Below are 23,231 nucleotides of genomic sequence, written 5' to 3' on the forward strand. Positions count from 1 at the left end.
CTAGAAGTGGCTTGTACCAGTTTGTGAGAGCTAATTATTAAAATTCCAGGGATTTTGTGAGCTACTTGTTAAAGTCATTCTTCTTAAATTGAATTACAAAAGTTACAATTAAACACCATTAAAAATCAATTGTTGACCCAGGCAGTGCTCACAGTCCGTGGTTCCAATGCACATGAATTTCATTTACCACCATTTAGTTAAGTAACACTAATTTGCCTATAATACGGACTCATTTTTTGTTGTCACAGCATAGGGTCAATGACTACATAAGCAACCTTTGTTAACGCTTCAGTCTACAGATCACTAATACACAGTGGTCAGACACACTGTGGTTTTCAAAGACTCTCAGTGACTAGTCCTTGCTCATCTGTCAATCAGTCCGGCAGACAGAGAAGAGTGTGGCTGGGTCACCCTTCAGACATCCAGAGCAATAAGCCTACATAACAGTTTACAAAAATGGACACTCAGGAGCTGGGGAGGGGTTTCAGTGGTGAGCACACTGGCTGTGGAAGCAGAGGACATGGATTCAAGCCCCCAGAAGCCATGTAGCAGCTGGGCAATGTTGTACCTACAGTTCCAGCACTGGGGGTGGGGTGGGAGATGGAGGGAGGAGGCAAAATGGTGACTTTCAGGATCAGTGAGAAGGAACCTGACCTAAAAAATGAGGTGGAGACAGACAGACACACACGTACACCTGGCATGCTCTTCTGTCATGTGCCTTTACAAGGGCCTGTGCATCTGGCACACATGTACACACAACTACATTATAGACACACACACAGACACAAGGGAGGAGAGAGAGGGAGGGAGGGAGGGAGGGAGGGAGAGAGAGAGAGACAGAGAGACAGAGAGACAGACAGAGAGACAGAGACAGAGAGAAACTTGTCTAGCAAAGGCTAGTGACAACAGAGGCAGACACTGGACTCGGTAACTGGACTCAGAGAACCAGTAGCTAATGGTGGGAAGGCTGACACATGTGCTGTGTGAATTATTCAGATAAATCTGGGGGACTCAGGAAGGACAAATTTGTCAACATATACAAGCAAAGTCATTCTGTCAAGAAGCATGAAGACAGATATCCTATGGAGAAAGCAATCCTGGAGAAATTCATGTTAGAGGAACTGCCAGTCGAGATAAGCAACACATGAAGTATGAAAACCAAGAGACCCGTCCCAACTTAGTCAAGAACTTAATGACTGGCATAATGGAGGCGGGTTAAGGTAAACCACTCTTCAGAATGGCAATGTTTTGCATTATTACACCACAGAAGCTTCACCTTCCTCCGCTCATTTCTGTAAACACTCCAACCATGATAGGGACCTTTGTAATAGCTTCATAAAGGTCAGGAAACAATTTTAATTTTATTCTATTGATAACAACTTTGCAGGGACGGCTTGCACTCACCACTTTGCACTAATTGGGCACACATTCTATTATCTCTGTGCTCGGGGTTATTTCTGTCCATCAGATCTCTGCAAAATGAGGTGTCTTTCTTCATGCTCAATGATATCGGCAAGTGGCTTGAAATTGTGCCTGATGAAAGTATTTACCCAATGGATTGGGTAAACAGGCTGCCTTCTTGACTGTCTAGAATTGAAAACGTGTTGGAAAACCTGGCATCTGCCTATAATTCCAGCCCTTAGAAGGCTGAAGCCAGAGGAAACCAACCTAGGCTCCATAGCAAGAATTTATCTCAGACAGACAGACAGACAAACAGATAGAAAATGGTGTTGGGGAACCATTAATGTAAAATTCACTTAAGCCTCTCTCTCTCTCTGTCTCTCTCTGTCTCTCTCTGTCTCTCTCTCTCTCTCTCTCTCTCTCTCTCTCTCTCTCTCCCTCTCCCTCTCTCCCTCTCTCCCTCCCTCCCTCTCTCAAACACTCATGTACCAACCATACCTGTTCATCAAAAACTGATTAACAAATCAGTTGTGTTAAAGCACCTCGTAATGAAATAGTCATGGCTAGATTTTTTTTGTGTGTCAAATCGTCGCTGGATTATAGTCTTTTGCTACACACCTGTATACATATACATACACATACACATATATATACACAAGAGTTTGTCAAAAATGTAATCAACATCTTTTGATTCTATCCTATAAAAACCAATGTGGAATTATGAAATATAAGTACTTCCTGTGTGCTACCATTCTCTATATTCATTTCTAGCAAAGTGTCCCCCCCTTTCCCTGTGGGTCAGTAAACATTTATTGGACATAGAAGACAGTCAGGAAATGTCTAAAGGGACAAAACTTTATATAAAACTGCTTTTTTCTGTGTTATCAACTATAGAATATCTCTGAGCCTTTTCCTTCTTCTTAGAAATAAAAGTTAAAAAAAAAAAAGAAGAAGGTGGACTAGGAAGGTAAAAAGAGATAATCTAGGTTTTGATAAATGATTCATTTCTCCTTCCAAAGCTGTCAAAGCCTAGGTTTTATTTCCTTTGCTGGAGACAAAACAATCTCTATACTTCTGACTCTGGCAAGTCTATACGGTGGTAGAAGGGCGGATAAACGCATGGATGTCTTCCTTCAATAGACTTGAAGTATTTTCACTTTTGAAAACTATTTGTAAAAGTAAAAAAACCCCTCACATTGTACCACATTGTCCATGGGACACAAATATACTGTCCTTAGTTCCTCATTGTTATCTTAGCTATAAGGAACAAACGTTTAGCGAGCATTTTCTCCCCCTGCTGGCCAGTATGTAACACTACATTATATTGAAAAGAGTGACCAACTATTAAACTGGATGCTCAGACAATCTCAGGCCTGATGTTACTTGCTTGGTGTATGCTATGCATTTTTATTAACTTCATCGCCAACATTTGTCTAATTGAAAAACTATTAGTTACAGGTCTGTTGTGGTCAGTCACTTGCTGATTTTCAGGCCTGAAGTGGACCCTTCGTGCTATCTGTTGGCTTCATCTTTCTCCAGCTGAGTTTGCAACACACACACACACACACACACACACACACACACACAGCTCTTTCACTTAACAGAGTAAACTGAAGTCCAAACTTTCTCAAAATCATAATTTAAAAATGACATGATAGATCAAATTTAAACCTCCAAATTTCATTCAACAGATGACTGTTAAACTTACTCCCTTAAGCAAATCTTTATCTATGCATGAGTGTTTTGCCTGCATGTGCGCCTGCGCACCACCGGCAATGCAGCGCCTTCAGAAGCAAGAAAAAGGAGTCAGCTTCCCTGCTGCTTGGAGTTCCAGGCAGTTGTGAACCACTGTCATGTGGGTGCTGGGAACTGACCCAGGTTCTCTGCAAGAGCAGCCAGGGTTAACCAGTGAACCATCTCTGCAGCCCCACATTTATTTACTGAGCCGAGTATTTTAGTACCTACTGCAGTCAGACACAAAGCAAAGATAATAGCGTCTACAAGATAAAAATGGGGCAAATCAGAGTTTCCAGTTAGTGAGACAGACTGGATGAAAGAAGGGACGGAAGCTATGGTAATGGCTCATAGATACAGGTTAAATAGTACAGACATTCAACCTAAGAAAAAGCATAAATCAAAATAGTATGCATGATATGAAATGCTCAGAGAAAATTAATATTTATTCATCTATCTATATGAGTGCTCTATCTGTACATATGCCTGAATGATGGAAGAGGGCATCAGATTCCATTACAGATGGTTGTGAGTCACTATGTGGGTGCTGGGAATTCAGGACCTCTGGAAGAGTGGCCAGTGTTCTTAACTGTTGAGCCATCTCTAAAACCCTTGAAATGGTCAAAATTTAACAAAATATTGTATTTATAAAAGAAAGAAGTGTGGCTGGAGAGACGGTTCATCAGATAAGAGTCTCGTGGAGGACCTGGATTCACTTCCCAGTATCAACACGGCAGCTCACAACCATCAGTGACTGTAGTTCCAAGGGACATGGCACCTTCTTCTACCCTTTACAGATACCAGGCATGAACGTGGTGCACATACATACAGGCATGCAAAACAACCAGACACATGCAAAAAATAAAAAATAAGTAAATCCCGTTTTTTTAAGGAAAAAAAGAAAGCAAGTTCTTTGTATTCTCCATCCCTAATGCTTAGAACAAAACCAGTCAGTTTACATCTAGAGTATAGACACTAAAACACTGGAGGTCTGTAAATCATGCAAAAAAACGTGTCGTAAATCTCAAGTAGGAAACAGTAGAAACTGCGCCAACAAAATAGCTCATTGGGGTAAAGGCACTTGGCATGCAAGCCTGGTGACCCATGCAAGTCTGGTCCCTGGAGCCAGTGTAGACGTAGGAGAAAACCAGCTACATAAAGCTATTCTGGCCGGGCGGTGGTGGCGCACGCCTTTAATCCCAGCACTTGGGAGGCAGAGGCAGGCGGATTTCTGAGTTCGAGAGTTCGAGGCCAGCCTGGTCTACAGAGTGAGTTCCAGGACAGCCAGGGCTACACAGAGAAACCCTGTCTCGAAAAAAACAAAAAACAATAAATAAATAAATAAATAAATAAATAAATAAATAAAATAAAGCTATTCTGACTTCCATATGTGCACTGTGGCATATGCTCTTGTGTGCACATGCATACAAGCAACATATACACAAGTTTTTATTTTTAATTGTCTGCATGTATTAGTAACTCTTAATTTTTTTTAAATGTGTTTCTCTGAATTTTCCAGACATGTTGCAACATGCACTATTTTCTATGATAGAAAATATATTACTTTTTTACTTATCATATATAAACCATAGGTTCAATAAGATAGGACAATGTCATCACAAGCGGTACAAAAACCCACGTTGACATGGACCAGAGATTTAAAGCTAAAAGTATAGAAGATGCAGGAGAAAGCTTCTAAAACTTCACCATCAAGAAATGTCTTAGGAAACAAAAGTAAAACCACAAATGGAAAACAATGGTACTAAACTGGGCTTTATCTGAATTCAAAACTTTCACTCTTCCAAATACTGTGTTAAACTAAATGGAGGCTGGGTGTGATGGTGCATAGCAGGGGGCCCTGGAGTGCCAGGCCAGACTGGGTTACAGAGAGTTCAAGGTCAGACTGGCTACATAATGAGACCATGTCTCTTCTCCAGAAAGGGAAAAGGATACATTATATTCATAATACAAACGCTCTCAATCAAAGACAGGCACTCACCTCCCCCTGTTGGATGGACTTCAATACCACTGTAGAGTCTTCTCACCTTTAGCCTACCTACCCTCCATGGGTCAACTAGAGTCAAATTTTAAAAAGATTGGATTGCATTTGAGCACCTAAAATCTTTTTATAGCTTCTTGGTGTGTCTGGAATTAAGTCTACACCCCTTTCTTTGGCAGAAGGCTGCATGCCCACCCCCACAGCAACATTCCATCCCTAGCAGCCCAGCCATGCCCTGATCATCAGAGCAGTCACCTCCCTTTTCTTGTTCATCCCCCTTGTGTGGCTAGTGTTCTAGGCACCTCCAATGCTACACTGTTGGCACTGACTTGCTTGGTCTCCCCGCCACGGTGTGGTAAGGTAATGAACCTTCTGCTTTGGTCAATGGTAAGCGCACAGTACTAGGAACACAGATATTTCCTAAGTATTTTGAACAACTCATGGCGGACTTATGATGGGTGGGTACTGGCTTAAGTGTTCGCTCAAAGACATTTGCATACTTGTTACCCTTTATTCCCTTCAGAAACAATTTCTATAGTCCTAGATCCACTGAAATACCTCAGAACTCCTTGGTATTCCCTGAAGTTGAGTATCCTTTCAGGCAAATTACGAACTCTAGATTTCATGTAAATCTCAGGCCAGTGTTTGAGCCTTAGTGACAGGTTTTTGTTGTTGCTGCTGTTTGTTAAGAACCCAACCTCACAATGGCTAAAGAAAAAGTGAAAGGCTAGAAGACAACCAGAATGCTCACATACTTCAAGTGTAAATTACTTCCAGTATTTTGGAATACTATTGTCTAAAGAAGTGAATATGTACGTTCCCTACAATCTACTAGGCTCTATACCTGCAAATATATGCTGTGTATACTGCGTGTGTTCTCCAAAAGATGGACAATAACATTCACAGCAACAATATTCCAAATAACTAAAAAGGGCAAACTTATTCAAACGACCATCAACAAGACCAGTATATACAAACAAAAGAATTCTATAGAGCCATGAGCATGAATGTAATGATGTATCATTTGGAAGACTCTCACCAACAAAACATTGAAAGAAGCGCATCAAAAGTCCCTACTCAACTGTTCTACTCTAAGGAACGCTGTCCCACAAACCTGCCTGCAGATCTGTGTCTGAAGTTAAGGACTGGAGAATAAGATGCCATTTGAGAAGTTAACTGGAACTGACTTGGGGCAACCACACTTTTTCAAAGTCCTATGTTGTACTTTTCAAAAACCATGACTTCCCTGTTCTCCAACCATGGATACCAAACAGAATACTTCCCTCAAAAATATTTGAGAAAAATCAAAATTTCAAGAATGGGCCATGGCCATGCTGTGGTTTCAGTTGTTTCTGGCACACTGCACCAGATGACAGTTCATAAAGAAAGGTGGGGAGATGACTCATGTGGTTGGCCTGGCTCTATCCAGATGCACACTGGCTAGCAGCCAGACTTTGGGCAAGTCTCACAAACAAGTTGTACTGTGTCCTCCTCACCTAACAAAATTCCTAACCCAAGGTGGCTCTGTGCATCCAATGAAATGTCAGTGATGAGGTAACTGGGCAATGCCAATCTTTCCCACCACTACCCTTAAGAAGTACTGGAGTGAAAAAAAGTCAGCAAGCTGTTTGCTGCAATATATATATTTTAATTCAAAGTGAATCAACAGTAATACACCATAAATTCTTATTTTGACACTCACCAAAATAGTCACCTGGAAAACCCGCTTTTTGTGACAAAGTACAGAAGGCTTGGTCACATTTAAATCACTGAGAACTAGAGAGAAATACTATCGCAAACTGTAATACACATTACATCCATAAAAGTTTTCCCAGTCCTTATTGTAATATTGCACAGTGCAATTGCTACATGGCAAACTAGTGTAGCATAGAAGTCAAAGCAAAAACAAACCAAAGAAAGAAGCCACAAGAGTAAAACTGTTCAACAGTTAATAGTTCAAACTAGGTCATTGAATCTATCATTGGGATCATTAAAATGAATCTTCCTACACCTTGCAGTGTATGATTTAACTTTTACAGAACACAAGCCAAGTTTAAAATCAGCAGTAGAGATATTAAGATGAAAGGTTTGCTAATAGAGTAACATATTAAATACCCTGAAAGGAAAAAAAAACCTAAATATCAAAATAATTGATTAAAAATTCACTTGCAAATTAGCACACAAATATGCAACTTGGAAATCATGCAGTGTTTTATTTAAGAAAACATTAAAACAAAACTATTAAAATAGTTTTAGAGGGGGTAAAATCCAGGTCCTTCTGCCAGTATGCTAAAATCAGACTTCAGGGGGATTTTGAAGTCTTAAATTTTGAAACACATTAAAAAGCCGATGATTACAGTTAATTAAGAGCAGTGCACTTAACAGTGGCATGCCTTTAAAAAGCATTACTGTGGTGTGAAAATGTTGACTGTTACCACCTACAGTCAATTTAACAAGGCTGCTCCAGTCATGAACTTAATACAAAAAGGGCACCATCCTCGGCAGAGCGCAGCTTGCCAGACCACCTCCTCCCTGTTGTGACACCACCAATCTGTGTACTCGGTGTTTCTTAAACATCCGTCGCCAGCACTCAATCTTTTCCAAGAAGTGAGCAGACACCTTAGCCCCTACAGCTCACATGACAGGGCTGTGGTGGGCAGCAGCTACTTAGTGACTTGTCGTCTGTAAATAGTCTTAAGTTAATCTCAGTCTACTCCTTTTTGTAATGTGTGTTATATATATTTCTATTTATATAAAATGCATAGAATCAATTACTAAAAACACTGAGACCTGTGGGGAAATCAAGTCCTTCATTTTCAGTGACTAAAAATGTGCTGCTGGTTTTTACTTTATGATCTAATACTGTAATTTTTAAAATCAACTTCAGGCACGTTTATGTCATGGATGATTATTAAATAAAACACTGCTTGTGTCAATGGAGTAAAGAAAACTGTATCACTGTTAGCTTATCAGCGTGTACTAGGGTTGTACTTGTGGTGTGCCACTTGCTTAATAAGAAAATGCTGTCAATCCAAAACATTTGGAGTTTTACACTCAAATGTTCTGTACTGTTTATTCCAGTAAATGCTGTAAGATTATATTCCAGACTTTTAAGGAAAAAAAAAGTTAAGTCAAGCCTGCAAGATACAGCTTTCTCACGTGTCTACAATGCCAGTATGAAAATAAAAAAATTAAGTTACATTGATACATCCAAGTTTTTATATGCAGTGATGAGCACAAACATTAATAGAGATAAAATACTGATGCAAATAACACACCCCAAAATAACATAGGCAATCATTTCCATCATTTACAATACAGTAGTTACAATGACACTCCAAACAGAAAAGCAAAGTAAAAAAAATCAAAACCCCAGCTTCTATCTTGTGTAATTAGACTTATACAGAAATTAGAAAGCTAAAGAACAACTAGTTAATCACCTAATTTCACAGCTATCTCAAGTGGCAATCGTTATATAGCAGCTTATCTATGATACATTCAAGATAAATGATACAATTTATTACTTGCCTGTAAGCTAAAACACAGCCTTGGTTTAATACCTTTCCTTAAATTCCACCTCTACACTACAATATACTTGAGGTCTATGCAAAAAGTAGCTACCTTTTATATAAGAAATGGATGATTAAGTCTTTGGTGCTGTAAAAGCAACTTCATTTAAACATCACCACCATCACCACCAAGGGGAGAGGGGGAGGGAAAAACCCAATACACACTTCCTAAGAGAAAAAGCATGTAATTTCTGTCCCTGACGGAATGTATTAAATAAGCAAACACCACCAACAAGCAAAAACGAGTACTACAATGTAAAAATACTTAAAAATAACCAAAAACCAAAAACCTTCTCACATGCATAAATGAAAAATTGCACACAAAGAACTCACATCTTTTCAAGCTTCAATAGTAAATATTCTGCTACTATGTGTTAAATACTGCATGGTCTGCCCAAGCACGAAGGGAGCACATCAGGAGTCGAAGAACATTTGCATTTTCTTCCATTATCTACTCAAGTCATGCCTACTGCACCCTAAACATTTTATCAAGTCCAATTATACAGCAAACACTCCCAAAATAAACTTAGGTTGTATTGCAGTTTCACTTAATAGTATATAAAATGCTGTGCTGTGACAGATATCAACTACCCATTAGTTACTGAATCAAGTTTTCTTAAGCACTACTAACTGCTTGCTTTTCTTGAAGCTAGATCATTCTGAAAAAAATCAGACAGCAGAATTCAGCTATAGCAATCATGCTGCCCTCTTAATAAGGAAAAAGCAGCTACTATCTGAAATCATACCACACAAAACCAAAAGGAACATTACTCTACTGAAAGAAAACTAAAGAGTAGGTCTGAATTTTAAGTGCTGCAGTCCAACATTTACAGATAGGTAATAACTTCAACAACCTCAAATATTTAAGGCACTATGTGTGGGAACGGTTTACAATGCAGCTGAGATTATTACAACAACATTAAGAGCCAAGTCTAGGCAACGTTTTGCCCATGCAAAAGACACATGCAAATGTAAAGAACAGTAGCTCAATTGCTTAGGTTAAGTGCCCCAACATGTACACAGTAAGACACAGACGATACAACTCACTCATATGCTGTAATTCTGACACATGTGCATCTGTTACTCTAAGTCTAGACACAGAATGGCTTCCCAAATGTGGACGTGTCTTGCACTAGTTAGAAGGCAATTTTATAAAAAATAGCAGGAGCAAAACTGGACTTTTGCTCCCATAAGTCACCTGTCTATAGAGTTACTACATAAGAAGATACATGACCAAAGACAAGTTATACCAAATGTGCAAAACACATTAAAAGTGAGTTTTTTTAAAGCTCAAAGTTGTTTAAATTGCACCCAAGTCTACATGATTCAAAAATAATTTTCTTGTGCCATGGCTAATATTTATTAAATACCATGTTTTTATTTTTAATCAAACATTTGTATCATTGAGCTTCCTCAATAGACTGCTTTCGAGTTTTCACATATATGGATACTGGCTGAGTTTGGTTGGACTCAATGGAAATCCAGTATATGCAGGTGATGCTGCAATGTAAGAATGTGGAGGGAAGATTGCTTTGTACTGAGTCTGATGAATGGTTGGGGATGGTAACAGGCGGGGGTTTATGCCCACTGGGACTTGGTGAACTATGCCACTGGGATGGGAGATATTGTAAGTTGGATGCTGTAACATAGGTCTTGAGGTACACGGAGAGGCTAGGAGGTGGGCCACGGGTGCAGCACTACTGAGGGCAGCTGAAGATGGGTATGGAAGCAGAGTATGCTGTCCTCCGAGGTGCGTGCTTCCAGCCAGATGGGCATGTACTGCTGTGTGGTTGGGACTTCCATGAGAAAGAGTGAATGGATTACTGGTAACACTAGTAGGAATATATGCTTGCTGTCTTCGATGCCCAAAGTTTCCATTCCATTCTTGATGCCCAGTTCCGAAATGCTGAACCTAATCACAAAGAAAAACATGACTGAACAGCACATTTTGTAAGATCAAAGTAAAGATGAAAAGGACTGTGACTGGCAGCTCACACTGGATCTCAGAGTCATGTTTACTCGGAAAAGAAAGCACACTAACATCTTCCTGTTTCCTACAAATCGTTACCAGCTAGCACTACTATCCCAGTTATTAATCTCTACAATTTATATAGCATTTATGCAAAGCTAACATTCACACATACAATTTTGTTAAATTCCAAAACAATCCCATAACATAATTTTCCCCATTATCTCTGCTCAAAATTCACACATAACCACACACATACACAAAATTAAAAACTAAACTACTAAAGGAAAAGAAACTAAACTGTTGAGTGTAAATGTAAATCCCCAAGAGCTCATGCACGCACACACACACACACACACACACACACACACACACACACACAGGGAGCACACCTGGCTCAGGTTCAGATGCTGCTGCGGGAATGCTGATGTTGGCTTTTGCTGACGAGCGCCCGAGGCAGAAGGCTGGTGTGGCTTTCCAGGGGCAGGCTGGCCTTTTCTCAATGGCTGGCATGTAGAATCTGGCAACAATAACCACCACACACACAGAATTACAGAGCTGTGGTTTCTGCTCTTCTAATGAAAATTAGACATGTGCTTACAGATTTTACATACAATAATCGAAGAACCTTCATTTTTAATTTAAAAAGAAAAGTCGTGGCCTCTAAACATTAGATAACATTTGGAGAGATTTTTTTCCCCCTGTGTAATAAACATGACAAGTTCAAGATGGAAATTAAAAGATGACTTTTGACAATCCTGGTCTCTGGTTTTCCCAACTTCAGACCTTCAAAGACCAAACAGAGAAGTAAGTTTTACCTGTGTTCGCCATATGTGCATCGACACTCAGTCCACTTTCTATTCCCACTGGTGGCTCCACTGCAGTTCCAACAGCTGGCTTGGCTTCTGTGCCAGCACAAGTCCCCAGCTCTGTGTTGTGATGCGTATCCTCCACAAAACTGCTCTCTGCAAACGGACTGTCATGCCCCGAGGAGTCTGACGTTGGAGATCCGTCCACAGTCTCACACCCACTTTCTTGTTCATCATCTGACATACTGTAAGAAATGTTTGATAAATAGTTCATATTTTAAAATATTTTATATTTTCCACAATTAATGTCAATTAGTAGTTTCCAGAACACTAATGAGATGCTATATATATATAGTATATTATTATAATATATTATTATATGTTATAACATATAATAATATATATTAAATAATATATAATGATAAATGAATTTATTTATTTATTTATTTATTTATTATTGGACACTTTACCCAAAGAATTTCCAGACTATTCAGACTGATAAACCAAATTCTACTTCAGAAATACCCTTTTAAACTATTTCTTCTTTCTTTCACATTTGCTGAACCATAATAGTTCATAAAGTTCTTGTTAATTCTTCACGACAAGAAGTTCTGTTCTAGGGGCTAGAAAGATATCCCAGCTGGCAAAATAGTTGCTGTGCAAATATGCAAACCTGAGTTTGGATCCTAGCACCCACATTAAAAACCTCCACCCAACAATGTGCAAGTGCAATCCACACGTTAGGGAGGTTGAGACAGGAGAAACCTGGAGCTTTGCTGGCCACTAGTCTAGCAAATAAGTGAATTCTAGGTTCAGTGAGAGATCCAAAAATATGTTGGACAGCAACTGAAGAAGACACCCATCACTGGCCTTGAGTCTCCAGAGGCACGTGCACAAATGTCTATGCACATACAAACACATATAAACAAAAACAGAAACAAACAAAAGTACTATTCTAGATATTTAGACGATATATACAAACATGTGAACTAGGTAGGGACTTCTTTATTTCAGATCCAACTGAAGAGTAGGATCTGTATCCTCCTGAAAGGGCTTTCTGACCAACCTGCAGCTACCTCAAAGTCCTGAACCCTTCTTCCCACCATCTCAGCCCTCCCTCCCTGGGACTGCCATATAATTGACTGTTTTCATCATTCATTCCAGTCTTAATAATTATTTGGAGCATCTCTTTTTATGTGTATATTTTCTTTTTACTCTTACACCTACATGTATATATTCATGGTTAGGACCATTTTATGTGTGTATTTTTATATGACTGTTATGTGTAATTTGTGTGTATCAACTTCCAAGGGATGTACAGGAAGATGCAGTAGAACTTATTTAGGTCTCTGCAGAGCCTGGGCCAGTAAATACTCCAACCACAGGCCCTAACTAAAAGAAAGGTATAAAACTGACTTTAAATTCCTTTTCAAATATTGTCACCAGTTTTTATAATGTAAAATCAAACATATTCCAAAAAAATTGTTGTGGCTTATCTCTCAATATGTTAGCACATTGTGATAGTTAGGAAATACTATTTTAGGCAATGCATGTTTCCTCAAGGCAATACCAAAGGAGGCAGACAATTCAACTACCAACAGTAGAGATAAAAGTCAGAGTGGCTACTCTCTAGGTAGCGGGCCACTGAGTGCTTCATCATGAAAAAATATATTAGGACTTTAACTTGTAAAATAAAGGTTTGGTTTGTTTGTTTGTTTGTTTGTTTGTTTGTCGGTCTGTTTGTTTGTTGAGATAGGGTCTTACTATATAGCCCTGGAAGTCTTTGATCTCAGAGATCACTTGCCTCTGCCTCCCCAATTCTGGGATTAGAGGCATGTGTCACCACAGATCAGAGCTAGTTTTTAATGAAAAAAAAAAAAAAAACTAAAATCACAAGCTTATCAAACTGATGTCATTCAAAACCTGTGTGTAAAATAGCAATCACTGTAGTGAATGGCAGACACTACTTTATACATGACAAAAGAAATCCAGCTTTTAGCAGACTTGACATTTATGACAAGCATCTATTAAATTATTTTACCTGTTCGGTCTTTTGCAAGGGGACGGGCTGGACTGCCCTGAGGAGCTGGTGCTCAGAGTGCTATCAGGACTGCTGAGTGAACACATCCGATCAATATTCAAAGTGCTTTGGCAAGCTTCACAATCTAGACTACCTTTACACCTAGTGATAAGGGAGGGGAAAGAAACATGGGGCAAAGTGAGAGGACATTCTCAAACCAGCCAAATACTATAGGCAGTTAACAGTTCAGAATCAGCTGCTCACAGCCCAAAGGTACAGCTTATAAATTCAGATAAAAGGCTGTAATTAATCTATTCCAGAAGACACAGACAAAGAGCAGGTCACAAAAACTGGGTTTTTTTTCTGCACTTGGGAAGAGGCTCCCACTGTCTGTGAGGACTGTGCATCTGGCACTTACTCTTGGAGGGAAGGCCTGGGTGAGGTCTCTTCGTCATCAGTGTCACTGCTAATGGTGATCACACTCACGGCAGGACTTGGGGAGTCCGCGATGATGATGGTTTGCCGCTGTTTGTCTGAAACTGAAGAATCCTGTCTGACGGATGTTTCATGGCAAGTTCTTGTCTCTCCTTCTGAGGTATGATTGTCCTGTGTTTCTACACAACTTACTTCTTCAACCTCTTTCCCATTGATTATCTTTGGAGAAATAAATGCTGAATGTGGGATATTGGTGTTCTGCAATGAATTACTCCTGCAACCAAAGAAATAATTAGTAATCTCTGTAGTCACAATAGAGAAACCATATTTCTTGAAAATATTTTGTCAAACCAAACAATGCAAACTTGGTTCATGGATTTAACATACTGGTTTATCAAAGAGTTCTGTGAATTATAAAATAGTATCTCTGAAATATTGCTGTAGTTTGCATTCACATACTTTTGCTGTATATGTGATATCCAAATGTCTACAGTTGCTATATCACAGGTAGATAATAAGTCATAAGTCAAAAGGTCAATAAAGACAGTCTCACCAATGAAAAGCACTTATCTCCTCTCTCCCTGGCTCCTATTCCTTTAGTTTTACCAAAATACCTCTGAGCAATTGAGAAGGGACCCAGCTTAGTGTTTGTGTCCGAGCTACAAAAGAGGCCATTTTTGAACACAACAGAGTGACCCTTTGGTGTACATGCAAATTTTATTTTAAAATCTAATTTCAAAATGCAGAAGAAAATGAATACCAACCTGTTCTGGCACAGCTTATTTTTCTTGGTAGTGGCAGGCTGAGGCCAGACAACATGTGCAATACCCACGCTGATAGGTTGAGGGGCCGATAATGTTATCTGGTTGGTTAGAAGAGGCGGTGGCATCACCGAGTTGTAATGATTGCTGTGTGGAATCATTTTCCTATGGAGCAAGTTTAGAAAATTGAATCTCCTTTATACTGGGGTCTGTTTTGCAGATTATTCATAGAGAAGTTCTTCTATTTTGGACTTACCCCCAGTCTCCAAGCCTCTGTGAACCAGCCATGCCTTCAGAAGTTAGTGTTGCTGCAGCAGGAGCCATGGGTGTTACCTGCTGCCAGGCAGGTATTAGCATCTGCTGTGTTCGACCAGACCATGTCTGCTGCATCAAAAAATAGCCCAAAGTTACAAATATGCATCCCAAATTCAAAAAAGTTACTAGTAATTAAAAAACTAGTAATTACAAAAGCTAAATGACATAGCCTGCAAGAAAAGACTGAATTCTTCACTGGATCCTTCCATTACTTCCCAGAAGTACCGGCTGACATGTGACTTGTATTTATGTTAAAGAAGGAGAGCACAAACATAAAAGAATAAATTGTGACCAACCTGTGAAAGGACTCCAGGTCGGATCTGCAGAGGCTGCACAGCTGGGGCCTGAGTTACAAGCGGAACTGTGTTGTCTACCCTTATGGAATAACTGCTGGGTTTACCATGTGCTGCAGGAATTCCTAGGAAACACAACAGTCACCCAAGAGGAGAAAAAATTCTCTTGCATAATTTAAAACATTATTTTAAATGAATAAGTGGTTTAAATTTTGATTCAGATTACGTCTACTTTTACATAAGAATAATTAACAAAATGATCTATTAGTAAAGGTATTTCCTATCTTGTGATATTTTGTCTCAAATACTGATACCAAAATATTCCACCCTTTAAAAACTGTGTCAAGCATTTCTCTGTATCTTCTCTATCCCCTTCACCTTTTTTAGTCAAACTCAATAGTTGGTTCAGATAAAAATTTTTAGTGCAGTTAAGAAAAATAATTGATTAGAATTGCTTTACTATTTGAAGAGCTAAATATGGCAGAACCTGTGACATCCCAGCACTGTGTGGTGGATCTAGGCAGTGGGGCTGCAAGTGTAAGGCTGCCCTGGGCTATGCAAAGCCAGACAATGTCTCCAAATGCAAAAGCAAATCCAACAGACAAACAAAAGAACCAAATACTTAAGAGTTTCTAGAGATGCTAAGACCATGTCTAGGGCAGACACTACATTTAAGCTATTAATATATTTATTAACAAATGTACAAAGTTATTCTTTAACAATTATAAGTCAAATTTAAAAAAAAAAAGCCTTGTCCTGTCATTCTGAAATTTATCTCCTGTCTCTTACTTCATGCTATATATAGAAGATAGGCTCTGAAAAGCACTGCTGCTCCATGTCTGCATAAAATACTGCAGTGCGTGTGGGAAGCGTGTCACTGCCTTGACAAAAGAGCAAGAGTCTGTCAGAACCAAAGAATCTACTCACCAGCATAGACTGTAAGAATACCTAAGCAAAAAGCCATGAAGTATCGGCTCACTTTCATATTCCATGTGCAGACAGCACAACATGGTAAGATATTAGCACTCACTGAATCTAAAGTGGAAGACACAGTCCTTCAACTATCTCAAGATTGAAATTTTATTTTTATTTCTTAAACAAAGTCTGCTTGAAATTCCTCTACTTAAAAACAAACAAATGTGCAGAGCAGTGGTAGTGCACACCTGCAGTCCAGCACTCAGGACGAGGGGCAGGTGGTCTACAGAGCCTGGTCTACAGAGTAGTGAGTTCTAAGACAGCCAGGTACACAGAGACACCTCATCTCGAAAACAAAAAAGAAAACAAACACAACAGTATTTCTAAGCATGCTAGCAACTTATGATGTAAGCATTTTTATTACCAGAAAGCTGTTACTTTTTAAAATGTGTTGTATATAAATATACGTTGCAAATAAATGTAGTATAAATGTGTTGTAAATAAATATGCATATGTGAGTATGTATGTATGTGATATCATATTGTGGTACATCATGTGACAACATTTAGGTCAAGAGCCGCCCACAGCAGCAGTGCCCTCTTAAGACTGTATCACTGGAGCTACGGATGCAGCTCTATGATAGAGACCTTGCCTAGCATTTACACACAATACCCTAAGTTCAATCCAAGAGTGCAGGAATGGAGGTTAATATATTCCTTAGTGGCATAATGACCAGCTTAGTGAGTACACTCTGATTTCATAGTAAACCTAGCAACATCATTTCTCAGCATTTAGTACCTATTACCTATTACATGACTGAGTATAAATGTTCCAAAAGGAAAGCTACATGAAAGAATAACCAGCTAACACTGGTTATTCTTAACTGATTATTATTATAACTGGTTATTAACACCGATCTGTTATTAGTCAATCAATATAATTCTTGGTGCTTTGTATGGGAGATGTTAAAATAAACTTTAAAAGATTATTCAATTTTAAGGCAAAATAAAATTTTCAAATAACCACCTGAATCAACAAATCAGAGCTAGGAATAACCATGATATCAGCTATCCAGTCTATCTTCCTTTGTAAATGCTAAAGAAGATTAAGCGTCAACTGGAATTCGGAAAGCAAGATCAGAAGTGCATTTCCAGGTCACCTGACTCAACATCCAGTACAGTCACTAAAACTGCACAACACTGTGGCAAAGCTGAACACAGGCCCTTGGGGCCTTATCCACAGGCACCTGCTGCTTTAAGGTGGGAAAGCCAGCAGGGTGTGGTGGAGTGACTTTAATCCCAGCACTCTAGGTGCAGAAGTAGCTGGACGGTGAGCTAGTAACGGTATCAACCTGAGCTATAGAGTGAGAACTTATGATGAAAAATGCCTACAGTATATCCTAAATGAAGACATACCTTGAATAGCTGGGGGACAGATGATCAGGGTCTGATGAAAAGCATCACCACAACCAAACTGCGCAGTCCCCGCCTGCAGAGGTATGCCATGGTGCACGACCGAGTGAGCAGATGTGGTTAACGCCTGAAACACCCAATGCGTGTCCATTACCCAGGGCAGTCCCTCAAGAGCTTCACACACACTGGAGAGCCACACAGACTTTTTTTTTTCATGTGCATTGTGTTTTTTCTACTTGTATGTCTGTGTGAGGGAGTCAGCTCCTCTGGAACTGGAGTTACAGACAGGTGTGAGCTGCTGTGTGGTTACTGGGAATTAAACCTGGGTCCTCAGGAAGTAGTCAATGCTCTTAACTTAATCACTGAGCCATCTCTCCCGCCCCATACATACTCTTAAAAAAATTTGCAATTCTGCAGTAAAAATTAGCCCAGAAAATAAAACAAAAAGCAGATTAATCAACTTAAATTGGGTTTACTGAACTCTACTTTTGATAAGCATTATGGTCCTAAAAGCAGAGAATGGTTGAGAAGGCTCATTCTACTTGGTGTAGACAGGACACAACAGCCACGGCACACGTGGTACAGCTGCTGTTCACATGATGCTCACACCTCAAAGCAAAGTGACCAACAAAAACACCTTTCATAAAGTAGCAACTGCAATTCTCACCTGACTTCTCAATGTTCCAACTTTAGTAAAGTTTGCCGCTAGAGCAGCAGTGCCATTGGATGCGACTGGTCGTAAGAGTGACATTTTGCTGTGGTTATTTGTTTCACATGAACTCGGAGACTTACAAACATCCATGATATGAAAACAGGACTTTACGCTGAAAAAATGAGAAAATATTGTAAAATTATTTAAAATGTTTAATTTAAGATTAATGATACTAGCCGGGCGGTGGTGACGCACGCCTTTAATCCCAGCACTTGGGAGGCAGAGGCAGGTGGATTTCTGAGTTCGAGGCCAGCCTGGTGAGTTCCAGGACAGCCAGAGCTACACAGAGAAACCCTGTCTCGAAAAACCAAAAAAAAAAAAAAAGATTAATGAAACTAACAGATTAAAACTGTATGGAACAGACTAAATTCTACAATTTGTACTTTATTTTGCATACTTTTTCTATTAGCAGTTTCTACAAGAAAAATACCAAAGCAAATATATATTATGGTGGTAAAAACTCAAGAGGCCAAAGCAGTATTACACACTTTAATTAGAACACAATTTAATAATCTCTACCATATATAATTTTTCCTAAATTTTAATATACAAATCACTAAATTAATGGTACAAAGAATGTCATTATGATGTTATTTTCAAACTGATTATTTATGGAAATCCATAGAATATCTACAGTCTTTAAGAAAGATATACGTGGGTTTTATAAAAAATACTAATACAAGGACATTTCACAATAATGAATATTGATTCATTCACACATTAATTTTCTTTACTATTTTTAAAATAGTAAATAAGATGCTTTAAGTCGTGAGGGAGTGTTTATCGGTGTTTAAAGTGTGGGTTTGCTGTAGCACACATATGAACCACTCACTACATTCCACTCTTACCCCTGTCCCTCCCCTCTCTCCCATGTCCCTCCCTGGGTCCTCTAGTCCTCCAGAACAGGCCTTTTGTCCGCTCTGGTGTCACATGATTCTACTTTGCCAACCCAGAAAGACCAGGTCTGTGAGACAAAACATCACAAGTCTGGCCTAAAGTAGTGACAAGGCCTGCAGAATGTGAGCATACCTGCTGCCTTGCTAACCCATCAAAGTCTTTCCTTCTAGAATTCCAAGGAGCAAAAGGAGGAGGAAGAAGTCAAAAGATGTATTAGGAAATCAAACAACAGAGCTATAGGTCTCAAAGAAGACAGAACATAGGGAGGGCCAGTGAAAATGGAGATGAAACTTGAGGGTGAGCCTCCATATTCTTTCCCACAGTGCACTGTTCCAGCAGGAACTCCTTGCCTGCTCGCTCTTGTGTGCAGTGTGACTCTTGGGAGTCGGGAGGTGAAAGGGTCTTCCTATCTGTGTTCTAATTCTACTCAGCCACTTACTAGTCTATGCAACCTCAGCCAAGTTAGCTCAGTCTCTTAAGATTTGGTTGATTAGTATATAGTGAAGATAATGATTTCATTATGACTACCACTATTTTTTAAAACCATTATAAAAGATTATAAAGTGACATACTGGTTGCTGTGAGGAAAATCTAGCAGATGCTTCATGTTAACGAATGGGTGGCTCAGAGTCTCAACTGGAGTAATTCTCAAATCTGCGTCAATCAGCAACATTTTCTTCAACAGACTAACAAATTCTCTTCTATCAGCTTTCTCAGCCAAGAGATCACTTCCTTCCAAGTCCATCACTGTGTTCACCTATAACAGCAAAGTTTGAAGCTATCAAATAAAATAAGCCATTGAAAGAAAGAAGAGCCTGTAAAAATTTCACATCTTTAAAAAAAAAAAAAAAAGAACGGTGAACTAAAAATGAACTTTTTGTTTCATTTGAAACAAAAAGAACTGAAATTCATAAATCTACAAATCTTCTTAAGTAACAAACAAGATTCAAAGTGGAAAAGAAAAATTTATTATTATTGCATGAGTGAATAAGTGTGTATGTTTGTATATGTATTTCTAGGTGAGTGTATGTGTGTGTAACTGTGTTAAGTATGTATGTGTATGTCTCTGTCTGTCGGTCTCTATCTCGGTATGACTCTGTATGTTATGTACCTATGTATATGGATCTGTCTCTGTGTCTTGTGTTGAAAGTGTATGCATGTGAGTGAGTATAAGTGTGTTTGTGTGTATGTATACATGTGGCCACCTTTATGGAGTGGGTTTTGTCCTTCCACCTTTAAATGTGTTCCAGGAACAGAATTAAGGTCACCAGGCTTACATGGCCAATGCTTCTTTCCCATGGAGCCATCTCACCAGCCCAAATGTTTAATAAACAAAGACCTATTCCTACCAAGACAAGAAAATAAGTCTTCCTGTTAGTTTTGCTCTTGAAGACCAAAAAAAAAAAAAAAAAAAAAAGAAGGAGAAGGAAGAAGAGGAAGAAGAAGAAAAGGAAGAGGAAGAAGAAAGCAAAAGAGAAAAAAAAAAAGAAAACCTCTTTTAGAAAATTTGCAGAGTAGGGCAGTGGTGGCACACACCTTTAATCCCACCACTTGGGAGGCAGAGGCAGGCGGATTTCTGAGTTCCAGGACAGCCTGGTCTACAGAGTGAGTTCCAGGACAGCCAGGGCTACACAGAGAATCCCTGTATCAAAAAATAAAAATAAATAAAAATAAATAAAAAAAAAAGAAAGAAAGAAAGAAAGAAAAGAAAATTTGCACAGGCAAATTTAAAACGTAACAAAAACAAAATCAGGCCATGAATGTTTGAAAATGTTGAGTTAACTCTCTTTGAAACAGTCAGACTGGGCTGGAGAGATGGCTCAGCGGTTAAGAGCACTGACTGCTCTTCCAGAGGTCCTGAGTTCAAATCCCAGCAACCACATGGTGGCTCACAACCATCTGTAATGAGATCTGATGCCCTCTTCTGGTGTGTCCGAAGACAGCTACAGTGTATTCATATATAATAATAAATATTTTAAAAAAAAAAAAAAAAAAAAGAAACAGTCAGACTTAGAGATGACGACTACGGTGTTCAAGGATCGTCTTCAGTACACAAGCTTACAGCTAACTTCAATACTCACATGCACTATATCATCCAGACTGTTGAAGATGTACTTTCTGGCCTCTTTAGACTTCATTCCTGTCTCTGCCTCATGCTCTTCCAGTGTCTTATTACATACATCAAAGAGAAAATAACATATTACTATGCACCATATACCTATTTCTAGCCCTTTACACCTGACACATTTAGCCTAATGCCAGATATAGTAGTTTCAAAAGGTTAACAAGTAAAAAATTTATTTTATACTACAAATTAATTAATAAATATGAAGCCAGGAATAGTGTGCACTTATATAAGCCCAGTCCTCAGGAGGCTGAGATAGGAGGATAAAGTTAGAGGTCAGCCTGGGCTACATAGCGAATCCCTGTTGTACTGGTTAGTTTGTCAACTTCATACATGTTAGAGTCATCTTAGAAGAGGGAACCTCAGTTGAGAAAACATCTCTCTCAGAGGTCTACAGGCAAGACTATAAGAGTAATGATTGATGTAGGAGGTCCCAATCCACTGTGGGAGGGCCCAGCTCACGGTACAGGACCACACCTGGACATGTAGTCAGAGGTGGTACAAGAAAGCAAGTGGACGGGCTGGAGAAACAGCTCAGTGGTCAAGAACACTTGCTGGTACAGAGGATAAAGCTCTATTTCCCAGAATCTGCATGGTAGCTAACAAGCATCTATAACCCCAGTCCCAGAATATCTGGCATCCTCTTTGGCCTCTGAGAGTACCAAGCACACATGTGGTACACATACATACATGCAAGCAAAACACACATAAAAAGCAAAATAATCAAAAATATTATTTGGTTTTTTTTTTAAGATCTTTTTTAATTTAATGTATATGAATGCATTGTCATGTACACCAGAAGAGGGCATCGGATTCCACTATGGTTGTGAGCCACCATGTGGTTCTGGGAATTGAACTCAGGACCTCTGGAAGAGCAGTCAGTGCTATTAACCGCTGAGCCATCTCTCCAGCCCATAAACATTTTTTAAGGAATGGAAGGTTTTATCTATAAGAGGCATCTTGGTAAACTGTTTAATAAATATATTTTTTGGGAATTACCTTTAACCTCCAACCAGAATGAGACATATCTGTTTCTCTGCAAAAAAATCTTGTGGATTTTGTACCCACATTCAACAATTGTTCTCCTGGTAAACCTTGAGTCTGAGAAATGTATCGGATCTGAAAAAATAATTTAAAAACAAATTTATTCTTTCATATGACAGGCATTAATTGAACATTTTATCAGCAACTATATGATACCATCTATGTCCTCAATAAATTCACATAAAAAAGGAATCTGCAGTGTTTTAAGTCTAAAATAAATATAGTCAGAGTTCCCTGATAGATGCTTGATGCATACTATATGTAAATTATTAATGTAATATAAAATATTAAGATTCTATATAAATCAAGAAAGGAAACCACCATGCTCAAAGCCTGGAAGTACAGATATTCACTAAGGGAGAAATAATAAGAGATCAAATATCCATTGGGGGTAAGGAGAGACGATACTGGAGGTTTGAACCTATGGCCTCATACATGCCAGGCAAGTGCTCTACCACTGAGCTATTCCCAGACAGTAACTTAGTAGGAAGGAAAAAGAGGGATTCGAATTGATAGACTAGATGAGTTATTCTGGGGAAATGCAGACAGTGCCTTGATGACATGTGAGAAAGTGACAAGGTTACAGATGCATCCTCCCAAGAGAGGATGAGCCACAGGGCCTCTCAACTTCATGTCTTCATCTGGAATACCTGTCCTAAGTGTCACACGGCACTCTTCCTTCAGGTCTGGGCTCTAATATCACCTTATTCATCATGCCTTCTAAGCCTAAGCAACAGTTAACTCTGTCTCTCCCAGCAACCCCTGTTCTCCCAGCTAGATTTTCCCCCATCATGCTTGTCACCATCTGGTATACTACTAGC

At 39.1% G+C, this 23,231-nt stretch overlaps 1 protein-coding gene across 2 annotated transcripts in view; it reads right to left on the minus strand.

Moving 5' to 3' along the window:
* Nucleotides 1-6,761: 6,761 nt before the first annotated feature.
* Hipk3 (homeodomain interacting protein kinase 3) overlaps nt 6,762-23,231 on the minus strand; it is a 67,741-nt gene continuing 51,271 nt past the window's right edge. Inside the window, exons 4-16 of one of the 2 annotated variants that reach the window (XM_028766866.1) lie at nt 22,366-22,485; nt 21,323-21,409; nt 19,814-19,998; nt 18,300-18,456; nt 17,636-17,759; nt 15,309-15,430; nt 14,954-15,078; nt 14,701-14,862; nt 13,920-14,210; nt 13,523-13,663; nt 11,491-11,726; nt 11,065-11,192; nt 6,762-10,615 (exon numbers count right to left, since the gene is read on the minus strand). In XM_028766866.1, the coding sequence (XP_028622699.1) occupies nt 10,139-10,615; nt 11,065-11,192; nt 11,491-11,726; nt 13,523-13,663; nt 13,920-14,210; nt 14,701-14,862; nt 14,954-15,078; nt 15,309-15,430; nt 17,636-17,759; nt 18,300-18,456; nt 19,814-19,998; nt 21,323-21,409; nt 22,366-22,485 (2,355 nt within the window). In that variant the 3' untranslated portion in view covers nt 6,762-10,138. Of the gene's footprint in view, nt 10,616-11,064; nt 11,193-11,490; nt 11,727-13,522; nt 13,664-13,919; nt 14,211-14,700; nt 14,863-14,953; nt 15,082-15,308; nt 15,431-17,635; nt 17,760-18,299; nt 18,457-19,813; nt 19,999-21,322; nt 21,410-22,365; nt 22,486-23,231 lie in introns of both variants that reach the window. The other variant, XM_028766864.1, reaches the window with a different exon arrangement.

The sequence above is a fragment of the Grammomys surdaster genome, unplaced genomic scaffold, assembly GCF_004785775.1.
Source record: "Grammomys surdaster isolate TR1022 unplaced genomic scaffold, NIH_TR_1.0 170, whole genome shotgun sequence".
Classification (NCBI taxonomy): domain Eukaryota; kingdom Metazoa; phylum Chordata; class Mammalia; order Rodentia; family Muridae; genus Grammomys; species Grammomys surdaster.